We start from the raw sequence: 15,340 nt of genomic DNA, 5'->3' as shown, positions 1-15,340 counted from the left end.
GATCTAGCAGACTTTTAATGATCCTTAGTTGATTACTTTAAGATCCCAGTGTCGTGTGATTAGTTATTTTCGTTAACCGTTGAACTATCAATAGGATTCTTGCCTAGGTAGTCGTTTCTCCATATTCGTTAAAACCCCGTTAAGTTTTGTTAAGTGTTCTAGTTAGTTTCGTTAAGTTGAGTTATTTCTTAGTAATCTTGTAATTAAATTAGTTTAAAATAAATTAATATAAAATCAATTAAATATTAGGTAGGACTTGGATTAGGGTTATAATCTGAGCCGTTCTCACGTGTCTTCGAGTTCGATATCCGGACTTTCTTTATTTTTGCTACACGCGACCGGTACACTTGCCGTTTGTGTGAACTAGGATAGGTTGTTTGGTTTTTAAAGCTTAGTTGTGATTCACATTTATTTTATATATGTATTTTCGCACATCACTAGACATCCGGTCTACCATCGCCACCCGAAGAAACGCACACCTCTTTTATCAACTTATCCAACTCTTTATTTAATAGCCACGAATTGAAGAATCTAAACGGCTTCAGACCAAGGTTTAGGTCCACGCAGGCTAAGACCAGCGGTCTGTGACCGGAAAACTTTTTTGGTAAAGCCGTTAGGGAAGCCATCTGCCAACTAGAACCCTGTCAATCTTGTTGAACTTACTACCCATGTTCGACATATATGTAAACGTGCTACCGGCATACTGTATTCATATAAATCAGCCTTCGTAATAAATTCGTTAAAATTCTTTGCACTAGACATACAGAACTCCGAGTTGTTCCTTTCGTTTGGATATCGAACACAGTAAAATTTTGGTAGATTATTGATAACTTGTTTGGTCATATAATTATTTGCTTGGTTCGTTGATTAATCGTGGCTGTCAAACCGTTAGGATGAGTATACGGGCGACGAGGGGAGATTTTTTCATGGAACACCGCCCCTGGCGATAAATGGGGCGATAGGCGGGGGCGTTGAGTATTACTCGCCCGAAAATATTATAATTATATTGTTTTGACCATTGGACGGTCACTAGATAAAAAAAAAAAACAAAATTAATTAATTAAAGCAATATATATATATATATATATATATATATATATATATACCTCTTCTCCTCCAACCTCATATCCATTTGATACAAACCATTAACCAATTCTTCAAAAAAATATACAAAAATGGATCCTAGAAACAACCCAAACCACCCGAACCAACCATTCCAATCTTTCGGTCAATACAATGGTTCGCAAAACCAACCGAGCGTAAACATGCAATGGTTCCTGAACACCGGAAACCAACCGAACCTAAACTATCAGTTTCCTTTTCACAGACCGAACTTAAACATGTATGCCAACTTCCTCAGGCCCCAAAACCTCATGCTAGCATTCGGGTCTAACCAACCAGAGCCGGAGCCGGTGATGGTGCAGGAAACTCACTGGACACAGGCCTCTGGTTCAAGCCAAAAGCCGACCCGTAAACACAGATAAAAAATAACTGGGGGAGCCGATGGCGCAGCGTGATCCATACAACAATGGACCGAGGATGAGGAAGTAGCCCTCACAAGATATTGGATCGTCATTTCAGAGGATCCCGACATTGGTAAGTCTTTGATATTAAGTATTTACATAACTTTATTTAGTTTTTATTAAAAATGTATATTAATTGTGAAACATAATTTTAATTTGTAGCTAACTTTCAAGCCGTCGATATATTTTGGAGGAAAGTATATGAAGTTTAGCTTGTGTTAACGGGTAAACCGAAAAAGAAGCGGTTCAAGCCCATTGGAAGGTCATTAATTCCGAATGCCAAAAATTTGTCGGGATATACAACCGCTTGCGTGATTGCCGGCTGGCGTAGCGGGCAAAACGATGCCGACATCCAATCTAAAGCGTTGAGCGACTTTCGAACCGAAGGGCAAAACGGGAAAGCATTTAAGCAGTTAAGTTGTTGGGAAAAAACCCAGGGTTTGCCCAAAATGGAAAGGGGCACCCACCGTTCCGGTCGCTCGACGAGCCTATGCATCATCCCGAGCTTCAAAAAAGTCTAGGACGTCGTCTTCGATAAATCCAGGCACACCAAACACGCCTTCTGATGCTCGTAACTTCAACCTCGTTGACAAACACGACACGGTTAACTTAGACGACGACGTCGACGAAGTACATGAGTTGGCTCGACCCCGCGGGAGAGCAAGAAAAAAGAATACAATAAAAGGGAAGGGTTCGTCGTCATCACGATTCATCAATACGACGGCCAGTGAAGAAGTCGAACATCTAAACGAGGTGTTCGGTCGTTTCGAAACCCATACCGTAGAACTCGCCACTAGCATGAAAGAAACCAACAAATACCACGAAAAGCTTGCCCAGACGTTGGAATTGCGACAAATGAAAAAAGACTACGAATCCCTTAAAGCGGGCGGGTTACACGAAGAGGTTGTATTATTGCAACGACGACGAGTTGAAAAATGCACATATATTATGGATATTAGTTTTTTTGTGTTATATATGTGTATATATATATATTGTATTTCTCTTTTAATTTTAATGTATATTTATTTAATTTTATTGGTTTTTATTTGTTTAGTTTAGTTATAAAAAAAATAATAAAATATGATGACGTGACAGTTATGGGCTACAACATCATTACACCACAAAAACAAAAATATATCATTTACTAATTGGACGTCGCGTATCACAATTCGTCCTAATTTATAGCATCTCCACTACACATAACCTTCTACACCATGTTATTATACGTCATCTATAAACACTGTAACAAAATAAGACAAATCATGTGAAATGATATCCCGAAGAGAGATGCATTAAAAATTCAAACAACTTTCTAGATGCAAATTATTAATTACATGAAACTCACCGCCTACTTGAAAATATTCCTCATCATGTCACACCATTGGTCTATAGTTTCACCCTATTTCTTTATTCCATTTATCTATAATTCCTAGGTTGATGGATTGCTTAACCGATGCAACAAACACTTCTACGCGTCACATCCACTTTCATCCACGTAAAAACCCTGAGCCAAAGTTACACCACGTGTCATTAACCGCCACACACCATCTAGTCCATAAAACCCCGCCAAAACCTCAAACGGTCACTTGAAAGCTAGCTAAAAATGGACAATAAATTACCAGAAACAAAGAAACAAGAAGAAGAGGAGCCTGAGCTGCCTCTCTTGTCACTTAACCATGTGTCTAGGGTTTGTAAGTCGGTGGAGGAGTCGGTGGAGTTCTACAAGAAAGCGTTAGGGTTCGTGCCGATAGAGCGTCCGCAGTCGTTCAATTTCGATGGGGCGTGGTTGTTTAACTATGGGATAGGGATTCATTTGGTTCAATCTAAGGATGAAGACAAGTTGCCTAGTAATGATGATGAATTGGATCCCATGAATAATCATATATCCTTTCAGGTGCTTAATTAATTAATCTCTTTTCATTTATATGTGTTTATTAATATTTAGGGATTTATTCTAAATGGGTCATGTTCAATATATTTTGTGACAAATAGGGTATTTTTGTTTAGAACTTTGGATTAATAGTGTTATGATAATTAAATAGGTTATTTTAAAAATATTTGTTTTTAGTTATGGGGGTAATTAGTCCATAATTAGTCCATATTAAAGATATTTAGATATATAAAAAGGTTTGACGTTTAACCTTTTGATTTGTCGATGTCGATAACAGGTCATGGATAATAATGTTACGATGAACGTAAATTTTATATGATTTTGTTTTGATATTAAAAAAAAGCTAGTGACACTGTGAATCTGGTGAGGATGGGATATTTTGGTGTTTTAGAAGTTACCTTATAAATGCTATCAAATCACGTTCATGGGATAGTGATTGTTAATCGGCTTCAACTTTTGCCGGACAAAAAGTTGAAGTTCGAGTATTAGTAACTTGATTAAACCATCCATGTACTTGAATAAATGAATGGCGTATATGGCTCATTAAATCAGTTATAGTTTGTTTAATGGTATATCGTTACTCTAGATAACCATAGCAATTCTACAGCTAATACGTGAAAAAAAACCGACTTTAAAACCTTAGTAATTCTATAGTTAATACACGCAACAATAACCTAAGTAATTCTAGAGCTAATACGTGCAATAAACCCCGACTTTAAAACCATAGTAATTCTATAGTTGATACATACAACAATAATTGTAGTAATTCTAAAGCTAATACGTGCAATAAACCCCGACTTTAAAACCATAGTAATTTTATAGTTAATACACGCAGCAATAATCGTAGTAATTCTAGAGCTAATACGTGCAATAAACCCCGACTTTAAAACCATAGTAATTCTAGAGCTAATACGTGTTACAAACCCCACCTTCAGCACACATACTTATCTTAGTCACAACTTACATACTTAAAAACAAAATTGGCTTCTTATATGTTCATCAAGGTTTCAAAAATAAAAGCAACATAATAGTTTCTTATAATTCTTTTTTACAAGAATATGTGTATATATATATATATATATAAGGCTTAATTTTGTTGGTTCAGGCCCCAAGTTAACACACACAAACACAAGTATGTATGTGTATAATATAAAGAGAATATATGATGTAAAACAATAAAGAATGAAGAAAGAGAGAAAGATGGAAAGAATGCAGTGAAAGTACTTGCACACACACACACTATTATTCAATAAACTAAGGGGCTATAAATAGCCTTACATGGACTCCAAATAGCTAACGTACACCAGAAAAAGTGGAGTCAAAACAAAGACTCAACAACCTAGACTAAACCCACTTTCTCCTAGTTGACCGGTTAAAGCTAACAACTATTTTACCCAACTACTTTAATAATAACAAAACAAATAAATAAAACCATGACTCTTTCAAAACATATTCTAAACGTGGGTTAATGAAAACCCTTTATTCTAGCTTGACTCAACTTCACTTGACCATAAACTATTGACTCTTGACTGACTTGACCAACACTCGACCCGAACCGACTCGAAACATCCAGATTATATCCAACAATCACCCCTTTAATCTTGATGTTTTGATTCGTTATTATCTTCACAATAAAGCAGACGCATCATCATCTTGGGCTAAATTGAGAGCTTCTTCCTTCGGTTCATTCTTCGGGCACTCCCACGCATAATGCCCATACTCTTGACAATTGTAACATTTAATGTGCTTTTTATCTCGACTCGTACCTTGTTCCTTTCGATCTTCATTAGGTTGGAATCGGCCACCTCGACCTCTACCAACACCTCCCCGGCCTCTACCTTGAACGCGACCTCGTCCTTGTTTATCAAAATCACCACGCCTTGTTCTCTCTTCCCACTCCTCTTTTGTCAGCAACAACTTTCCTTGATCATCATCTTCCTCATCACGAATTGTAATCCTCTCTTCATAGGCTTTCAACCTACCCACAGCTTCTTCAAGGACATGTTTTCTAACTTCAAATATTGCTCAATCGAAGCAACAATCTGCAAAAAACTTTTTTGGAACAGTAGTTAACAACTTTCTTACCACAACTTCATCCTCCAAGTTAGACCCAAGACTCTTAAACTTTGTGGCAATCTCACTTAGTTTGCCCGAAAACTCATCAACCGTCTCATTTTCTTTCATCTTTAACAACTCTAGCTCGGTTCTAAGAGTATGAAGCCTCGCCTTCTGAACTCTGTCAGCTCCCAAATACCGTAAACGAAGTGCCTCCCACACGTCTTTTGCGTTTTTGTGCTTCGCCACTTGAAGTAACACATCTTGGGGTAAAGTTTAAAACACAAACGCTCTTGCCATCAAGTTCTTCTTATCGTCAACGGAGGCTCCTGTTACGGGGTCAATCGTTTCCCACAAACCGTATGCTTGTTGGATCGATTCCACCATGATTGACCAACTCGTATAGTTGGTTGCCGATAACTTTGGACATTGCAACAGAATGCTACTCTGGCTACCCGCTGGCACGATTGCACTTGAACCACCCTTTTCTGTCATCTCGTCCTTTCTTGTCTGCTCAAAATAAACTTCACATCACACAGCTTTTGACTTATTCACACGGATCAACGAATCACACAGATTCTTTCTTGTTCACTTCTATTAGTACAAGACTTGTTCACCCAGAACCTTCTTTCTTGATTCACACAGATGGTTCGTGCACACAGCAGCTTCTTCAATTCACACAGATTCAATTCTTCTTGATTCACACAGAATCGTTCTTCACTTTTGTTCACACAGAACCCTCTTCACTCAACCTTACACACAACAACTCCTTCGACTCACGCAGGTCGTATCCGTTTGAATCACACAGATTCAATCACCCTTTATCACACAGATTAGGGTAGTGTACTTGTTTCCTCCAGTTTGCTCGATCACACAGATCGATTCTTTCCCTTATTCGGTTCACAAAGAACCGATCGTCTTCTCCGCAAGTCTCTCCGTCTTCACACGAGCCCTAGGCTCTGATACCAAATGTTGGTTCAGGCCCCAAGTTAACACACACAAACACAAGTTTGTATGTGTATAATATACAGAGAATATATGATGTAAAACAATAAAGAATGAAGAAAGAGAGAAAGATGGAAAGAATGCAGTGAAAGTACTTGCACACACACACACTATTATTCAATAAACCAAGGGGCTATAAATAGCCTTACATGGACTCCAAATAGCTAACGTACACCAGAAAAAGTGGAGTCAAAACAAAGACTCAACAACCTAGACTAAACCCACTTTCTCCTAGTTGATCGGTTAAAGCTAACAACTATTTTACCCAACTACTTTAATAATAACAAAACAAATAAATAAAACCAAGACTCTTTCAAAACATATTCTAAACGTGGGTTAATGAAAACCCTTTATTCTAGCTTGACTCAACTTCACTTGACCATAAACTATTGACTCTTGACTGACTTGACCAACACTCGACCCGAACCGACTCGAAACATTCAGATTATATCCAACAAATTTGTCCTTCATCACTCTTCTTAATTTTTGCCACTTTATCATTTGACAAGTGTTAATTAGGGTGGTTTGTTATTGTGTAGTGTGAGGACATGGAGGCGTTGGAACGGAAGTTGAAGGATTTAGACATCAAGTACAAGAAGAGAACGGTGGGTGGGAAGGAAGACGGGGTGATCGACCAGATGTTTTTTAATGATCCGGATGGATTTATGATCGAAATCTGTAACTGCGAGAATGTGAAGCTCAAGCCTGCAGGTTCTTTTGGCCGGATTAAACTACCACACGACCGCCACAATCCGCCGTCGAGCTAGACTCAAACGCTGCGAAAGCCAGCTGAATCATTCGTTTCTACGTTTTCCAGTTGTACGGCGAGTTGTTTCCTTAATTTGTACGTGTGATTCGTATGTGCTATGTTTCTTCGTATATTGAAAACTATATTATTACTTACACACGATATTGTATTTTTTTATCCCTATTTACTATTATTACTAGTTGAGTTGTTACTATTATTACTAGTTGAGATAAGACATTCAAATACTTTAATAAAAAAAATATACACTTTCACATTAAAGATGAGTTTCTCTTTAATGGAAATATAGACACTGCCCGTCAATACTAGTTTAAAAAAAACATGTCGAGTCTTTACCACTATCAGGCCGTGGTATTTGATATTACAAGAATGTTAAGCTTAGTTAAGGGGGAAAGCTTCAAAAGACAATGTTCATGTACTTTTGGTTTTTCTTTTAGAGAGAATCAAACCACAACCCAATCAAGCTAGGAGGAGGAAACGGGTTAAAAGGTTGAATTTGAGGGCATTAGCAAAATCAGCATAATCCTGGTGGTTGACGGCCCATACAATGAAATGAAAATAGAGTTTTAGGGTCATATTCAATTAAGGCCTCCAAAATTATTTAAAAAATAAAAGAAAGCATTATAGATATATATTCAATGGGTGTATTAGAAATTAAAATAACTATCATATTATTGGTAAACTTTTTATGTTGTTTAGTGGTAGGTCACAAGTTCAAGATGGTCCTGCTGGTGATACCAGAAAATGGGTTAAAAGCTTGAATTTAACCCATTTCCTTTATCATCATCTCATGCTCCATTCAAATTATATTTTCACTTTTAAAACAAAAATAATATTACTAACATGGGTTTCCAAATAATAATAATAATGATAATATTTATTCAAATGCGTTTTCGAATAATAATAATGACAATATTTATTCGTGCGCGATAACATATGCGCGCTATACATAAATAATAAATGTGCTATTTATGTGGAAATGCTAATTAAGATTTTGAAGAATTAGTCTGAGAAGCAAGCCAGTTCTGCACAATGACCATCGATTCTTCAGGCTTGTAAATTGCCACCGAGTGTCCCGCACCCTGCAAAGCATATATCATTTGCTCGTGTTTAGTCTATAAATCATAAGAGCAACTATTGATTTCAATTTTCAACTCACTTTAGTTAACTTGACTAAAATAAATGGTCAACTTGGGACAAAGTTTAGTCTACAGCATTGCAGATGTTCTTACATTTATATATAAATGAAAATGTACATTAATGCTCAATACTGTTATTAGACTATTAATATGTGACTGGTAATTCTTGCATCTTACCTTGATGGTGGCATATTTCAAAGAGAAATTGGCCTCTGAGTATGTCTTCTCATATCTGCATAGCAACAAAAGATGTTCATAATCAAGACCCAGCATACTTATTACAATGTTTCATAATTAATAAAAAATAACTGAAGCATAAGCCGGTTTTAGTATATGATGGAATGTCTAAAACATTAACAACTCGAACTCACCCAACAACTTGAGTTCGAATGAACCATGGTTTCCAAGGACTAGTGACTCTAAGCTTTAGACTCTTTATCCATCGTTCTGTGCTGATATATGGAAATGTCATGTCATGATCACCACTGCAAATCAGTTCAACACACTTTCAGTTAGACTATAAAAGAGGAGATCGAGGGGAGGGGTTGTCGGGTTAAGGAAATCGATTACTTGATGATCATGGCACGACAGTTCTTGGTAACAAATTGTTTGTAGTAGTTCACGCTGCTAAAGATGTCATGAGAGTAATATATTGAATCCGGTTTCCCCAATAAGTCGCTAATGTTCGAGTTGCTGAATTGAAATTTACCCACAGTTCCCTACATAGTCATAACATAAACATTCAAAAAAAAATTAACTTTTTTTTATTATTTGACATCTATACGTTGTTGATGATCATTTCATCATTGATAGTCCATTTAAACGTATGATTAGCGTACCTTACGAACGTTGAGAGCTTGTCTCACGGTTTCCTTGTTTGCCCAAGTATTAGAAAAGGAATAAATGGTATCCTAAATATAAAATATAGTCACATAAAAGGTTATGCGCACGAATATAAGATATATGTAACACAGGGTTAAGGTTGTATGGTCGAGGGTTAAGTTTACTCGGCAAATTAGTGTTGGATCTTCTGCATCACAAACTGGATCTAAGATATAATTCACGTTGATCCGATGTAAGCTCTACAAGCGAAAAGGTTAATAAGTTAAAATGCGTTTAAGAAGCGAATACATAAGTAACAAAAGAACTTGGACGTTGGTTGATAAACTCACCTCATTTATCGGGCGAAGACTATCCAAACACAATGTGTTATTTGGATTGATGTATACGAACTTACCTCCACAATGTACTTTTGCTGTCTGCGAAGATCAAAATAGGATTAAGCCAACAAATATTAAACACATTTACTTTTTTTCATGAAATAAATGATTTAACAATTTGACATTAGTTACCTCATAGAGCTCAGGTTCGATAAGTCCAACTCGATAAGCGAATTCAGTTCTTGCATTAAAATTTATGAACTTGTTTGTAAGTGGGTTGACAACCAACAAACCCTACAGAAAGATCCAAATACATGAACTATTAATCAATGACATGACATGGTAAATAAATCCGAGTTTATGTAAGTGCAAACTATTGAGTTACCTTAAGTTTTAGTTCTGGTCTAAGCCCTTGTTCATTGCCTACAAAAGAAGAAGTTTAGTAAAGAAAACCTCTCATGATGCAGAAAATTCGTTAGTTATAAGTAACTGATAACATTTTAAACATGTCCTATGTACATTTTTCTTTTTAAGTGAAAAATTGTTACCATTATATATCTTTGAAACGACTCTAGGAACGATAAGTCCCATGTAAGAAATCCCCGTGATGTATAATGGATTATCGAGAAAGATAGGGTGGTCAATGAGCCACTACAAATTCATTAAAACATGATCAATTAATAGACACAAATTAACAATGAGAAGAACGCCTTTTCATTACCAAAATGTAAATATGAAAAAACAAACTAATATAATTTATTTTTACACGTGGGTCTATTTATCATGGGTTTACCCAGGAGGAAACCCACAACTGAAAAAACCCATTGTTAATAGATCACCCTTACGTTTGAAGAACACAGAGGCATGTTTAATATAATCACTTAAGTATAGAACTACATAATACGTTGTATGTTGAGGAGAAAAAAATAGTAGATTCTACTGTAACAAAACCGTCTTATATGTCACACGACTCAGAGCACGTAGTTCTCATAGTTCTCTCCTTAGTATTGTCATATTGTTGATATTTAAAACAACATTCACCTAAAGAGACGTGTGGACCAATTGATATTTAAAAAGACGTCGATCAAACTTATGATTTACCTTTCTTATAAATTCGTATGCATGTGTCACTACAACGGAATCACTGTTCTTCTTTGTTGAATCCCATCTCTTTACATATGAAAAACCAGTGCCAGCAGGAAGATCTATGAATATGATGTTAGCTGTCTACAAAAACCATAAACACGAAAATTGTTACAAATCGGATGAGATTGATTTTCTTTAAAGATGCGTTGAAACGAAAAAGACTAATGACATGGGTCTCTTTTTTGGAGAATTTTAAAGGAGGTATATCACTAACTTCTAACTAGTGTCGTTCCCACGCCGCGTTGTGGCGGCACGGTTCTGAACATCAAAACATACATAAGAAAAAGTGCCGAAATGGCATATTTAGAAATCATGAAAAAGTGACTCGTAATTAAAAATGAGTGTCAAGAAAAATCAAAAATTAAGAACCTTAAAAAAATTAATAATAATTAAATAAATACTATTAAACATTGAAATAAAATCCTAGTTAAATAGAAAAAATGAACCACTAAATAAAAAACTAAAAAAAAAGGAAAATTGAATTTAAATAATTCTAATATGAACTATTGGCAAATAACAGTCTCAGCTAACGAACCCTATCTTTCAACATATTTGTTCCCAACAAGCTGTGACTAACGAAAGCTTACTCCATTAGTCTCCTATCGCCGAAAAAAACTACTTTGGCCGGGATACTCTTTTTTTGCCAAAAAAACTCACATTTCCATCCCAAATCTTTTTGTAACCTTGAATCAGACCTTTAGGAACATTTTTCTAGTAAAACCCTCAATTATTAAGGTTGTCAGAACCCTAGAACCACCATCAAAGTTAGCGACAGAAGAAAACGAGGGTCGCACCAACTCAATGACGGTAAGGGGGAGGGTTTGAGGCAAATCCGATGAGCACCCAACTACACTGAATGTTTCGGCGACGGGGATGGTAGTCAGCGGTGTTATTCAAGTGGGTGTGGTTGGTTGGTGGTGGTGCTCACGTGGTGGTAGTCGACGCCGGTGGTGTTCAGGTGGTGGTGCTCAGATTGAATTTTCCGGCTAAAAATGTCCTCCCGGCTATCGGAGGCTAACTGAGTTAAGCTTCCGTTAGTCACCGCTCATTGGAAACATATACGTTAAAAGATGGAATCATTGGCAACAAACTCGTTAGTTTGGAATGTTATTAGCTAATAGTACATAATGGGAATTATTTAAATCCAATTTCACAAAAAAGAAAGAAAAAAAAAAGAAAGAAAGAAAAACCCTTCTATTAAATATTACTTAAAAACTCGTTCCCCAAAAGCCCATCCAATCTTTTTGATTGTCCATAGACATTGCAACATTCTTTTTAACAACAAAATGTTACGGTCTATAGGAACTGAACCATTCGACCTTTTATTTTACACTCAAATTACATTAATGCCCCATCAAACTAGAAATCCCTACTTTGTTATGATAATTTAGTTTTTTCCTAGTAATTTAAAATATTCAAGTGTTTAACCATACTTAAATGTGGATTTTCTTTTATTATCTTTCCACTTGCTATATTAGTTAAAAACTTAGTTGAAGTTAAAACAAATTATTTGGGTCCCATAACAAATATAATTTATTTTAAGTATGATTCGTTTTTAAATAAAATTAATGTTGATACGTAGATGAAGAACAGAAATATCATGTGAATATGAATTTTAAAATAATAGATATTATAAATTGTTAGTGAAAAACTAAATTATATGTTACAATGAAAATTTTGAAACACACAAAATAACGGTCCACAAAATTCTGCAATGGACCTATGTGATTGTCCACATTTAAAAACAAATAGTAAAAAAACAGAAAACTAAAGGGTTGTGAAAAAACTTAAAAAGAATTAATAACAAGCAATATGTAGCCTATAAAAACTCCATGTAACAATCAAATTTTTTTAAACATAAAGAGTGGGTGATATGTGTGTCAAAAACCATCCACCTTGGATGTTTAACGCCCGGCCAAACCATTACAACCCTAAACATTTAGGTGCCAAAAAAATTAAACGCTCCCTTGGGCCAAGTGTAGTAACTAGTAGGAGCCAGCTATTTGGATTTGCTTATATATGTTAAAAAAATTGATGATTTGTTACATCAAGTTTTTACGGATTTTTTACAACTCGAGTGAGTTTTCATTATAATTCAATCATACATATGTAACATCTATACTATATATAATACATCAAATAAGGGCAAATTAAGACACATATTTTTAAGTAAATTACAATTTTTAGTGTCTAAGGTACCCTTATATAGCATGTAAGAGAGGGACAAACTTGTCCATTTGAAAACATGTCTTGAAATAGTTACTACTTTAGACCTTTATCTTTACCTATATATTTAATTTTAATTGTAAATAACTTCCCACCAACAATTTTCCGACGGCAATAACTTTTTCATACGTTAATATTTTTTATAAAAAATTGCACCATAAAAATGAGTATTTTATTGTCTTTAATTTGGTTATGGTATTGCTATAATTTTTCAAATAAAAAAATTAACATATTACGCATGGGTTTTCATAATTCGGTTTTAACTGTTTCTAAGTTATACCGTGAGCCAAACCATTGGTTTGATTTTTTGTTATTGAGAACCAAAATTGAACCATAGAAACTCTAAACTGAATCGTTACTAATGGTTTGGTTTCACGCATGGAGCTTCAATAATAAGTTTAGCATCTGGTCCGGTTTTATATGGCCAATTTTCTGTATAAACCATAAACCAAACCGTTTACTATGGTTTGAACATTTGGAAACCAGCTGACCAAAAGCGATGTTTGGTTCAAACGTTTTCAAGGTTTTAAACGAACCTTGAACATCCACAATTTTATACGATTACTATGATTTTTGTTCCCCGCCGCATCGCGCGGGCACCCGTATAGTATATATATATACACACACGTCAACACAGACTTTGAACCCTATTTTTGATATAAAAGTTAAGAAGTAGGTCTAGCGAAGAATATGAACCTTGGTCCATGAATATGGATTGACTTCCAGTTTGACATCAGATCTTGATGCATTCGTGTATTCAAAAAGAAGTGGACCTACGTCAACAATAAGTTAATCAATGTTTCTTGTTTTTGTATGACCACGATAATTAAATTTAAAATGATATATGGTTGCATGAATGCATTTAAACACAAAGTGGCACCTTAGTCAAACTTGGTCTACCTATAATTTAATTTTGGGTTGAAGTATGGGTTAAGTAAATTAATAGTTAATCAGATATGTGAGCATCTAACGTCCACAAATTGTCAAATCACACTTTAAGTAAATTATTATTTTTCACAACTTTTTTTATTAGAAGCATAATTATTTGATAAACACTAAAACGATCACAAATACATCTAAATATATCTAAAAATTCTAAAAATACAGACCTTGGTTTTTTTAGTTAAAAAAACATTTTATTTGTTATTCGTTTTGATTCGTTTTGATGGTTTTATATTTAACCGTGAGCCAAGCTATTAGTAACGGTTTGTTTCGCCGAAAATTAAAACCGGACCATTGAAAATTAAAACCCAACAAAACCAAACCATAAGTAATGGTTAGTATCCAGTTTCGTTTGTACTTCGATACAAAAGTGAGTTTAAAATAAAAATTATTAATCTACCTATACCAATAAACGATTTCACGGTTTCAAACGAAACAATAAGCACCCATAAATCTATTACGTGATTATCAAGTTCTGTATTTCCTGCTGTATCGCGCGAGCACCCGTCTGGTTATTTTTCTAACGTACCATATACACATTTCACATAACAACTTGAATTTAATAATAATAATAACAATAATAATTGCGATATGGTTTATTGGAGAACGCTTAAGCCAAACTCCGTATCCAGCATGACCTAGTTAAGACAATATAGTCTGACAAGAATGAGATAGCGGGCTCTCCAAATTAACACACTAATCGTCGTTCAAAAAATAGATTAAAAAAAAGTTGAAAAAGGATACCTATTTGATTTAAGAATGGAATAATGCCCGAGGTTCCCGGACCTCCGGTGAGATAAAGAAGCAACGGATCTCGGTGTGGGTTACTTTGAGATTCAACAAAGTAATAGAACAGTTCCACTTCTTCCCGGTTTCCAACACCAACATATCTTTCAACAATCCATTCCAACATCAATAATAATAATATATATAAAACCATGAATGCCAAAATGAGAAGGAGAATTTAAATAGAAACGTACCCAGTTTCAAGAGTGAACGGAAGTTCGCCGGAAAAACCAGGGAGGTGTTTGACGATTGTTTTGGAATATGAGAAAGGTAACATGTGCAAATGCAGTATAAGCACAAGGACAATGACACAGATTTGCATTTTGCTTTTTAGCTCAAGCATGTTTCATATGGTCCCAGCTCTGTTCTATGTTTCTTATATATATATACATATAGAGTAGGTAGTCGTTTTATATGCCCTCATATTTTAAGTAAATTGACTTTTATGTTATAAATTTATAATATTTGGTGGACCATATAAATGAAAAGAGTTGAATATGAATGCATTTATTCAGGAAACAAAAATGAAAAATCACATTATAATGTGGTTTTCAGTCAGGTTTCTTTTAAATATATGGTGTTGTGTTAAACATGATACTTTTTTAGACAAAATGGCAAAAAAACGTCATTTATACTTAATCGTTTTTCAATTGACATTCTTTAGCAAAAGAGATGGCAGAACACATACTTTATGTTTCAAA

The 15,340-nt window shown here is 35.1% G+C and overlaps 1 protein-coding gene and 1 pseudogene across 2 annotated transcripts; one reads left to right on the top strand and one right to left on the bottom strand.

The window, feature by feature from the left end:
* The first annotated feature begins 3,126 nt into the window (after positions 1-3,126).
* On the top strand, positions 3,127-7,413 carry LOC143568718 (glyoxylase I 4 pseudogene; annotated as a pseudogene). The gene is made up of 2 exons (XR_013141613.1): positions 3,127-3,417; positions 7,014-7,413. The product of XR_013141613.1 is annotated as a glyoxylase I 4 pseudogene (transcript).
* A 772-nt stretch (positions 7,414-8,185) lies between these two features.
* On the bottom strand, positions 8,186-14,994 carry LOC143568719 (serine carboxypeptidase-like 13). Its single transcript, XM_077054798.1, has 14 exons — positions 14,834-14,994; positions 14,598-14,743; positions 13,608-13,684; positions 10,641-10,766; positions 10,088-10,190; positions 9,925-9,962; positions 9,732-9,833; positions 9,552-9,638; positions 9,387-9,461; positions 9,219-9,290; positions 8,950-9,098; positions 8,751-8,864; positions 8,557-8,611; positions 8,186-8,322 (listed from the first exon to the last, which is right to left on the bottom strand). Exons 1-14 carry the CDS (start codon positions 14,980-14,982, stop codon positions 8,227-8,229), a joined length of 1,389 nt encoding a protein of 462 aa, XP_076910913.1. The 5' UTR covers positions 14,983-14,994; the 3' UTR covers positions 8,186-8,226.
* Positions 14,995-15,340: the final 346 nt, after the last annotated feature.

Source organism: Bidens hawaiensis, unplaced genomic scaffold (assembly GCF_021521415.1).
Source record: "Bidens hawaiensis isolate Kalapana, Puna unplaced genomic scaffold, B.hawaiensis_p1.1 tig00024095_1, whole genome shotgun sequence".
Lineage (NCBI taxonomy): Eukaryota > Viridiplantae > Streptophyta > Magnoliopsida > Asterales > Asteraceae > Bidens > Bidens hawaiensis.
This window is presented reverse-complemented; position numbering and strand designations above follow the sequence as displayed.

Coding starts and splice junctions, on each gene's coding strand:
- LOC143568719 (XM_077054798.1), bottom strand. CDS start 14,982: ATGCTTGAGCTAAAAAGCAAAATGCAAATCTGTGTCATTGTCCTTGTG. Junction 9,639..9,731: donor TCGAACCTGAGCTCTATGAG/GTAACTAATGTC, acceptor TGATCTTCGCAG/ACAGCAAAAGTACATTGTGG. Junction 9,291..9,386: donor ATCCAACACTAATTTGCCGA/GTAAACTTAACC, acceptor TTTTATATTTAG/GATACCATTTATTCCTTTTC.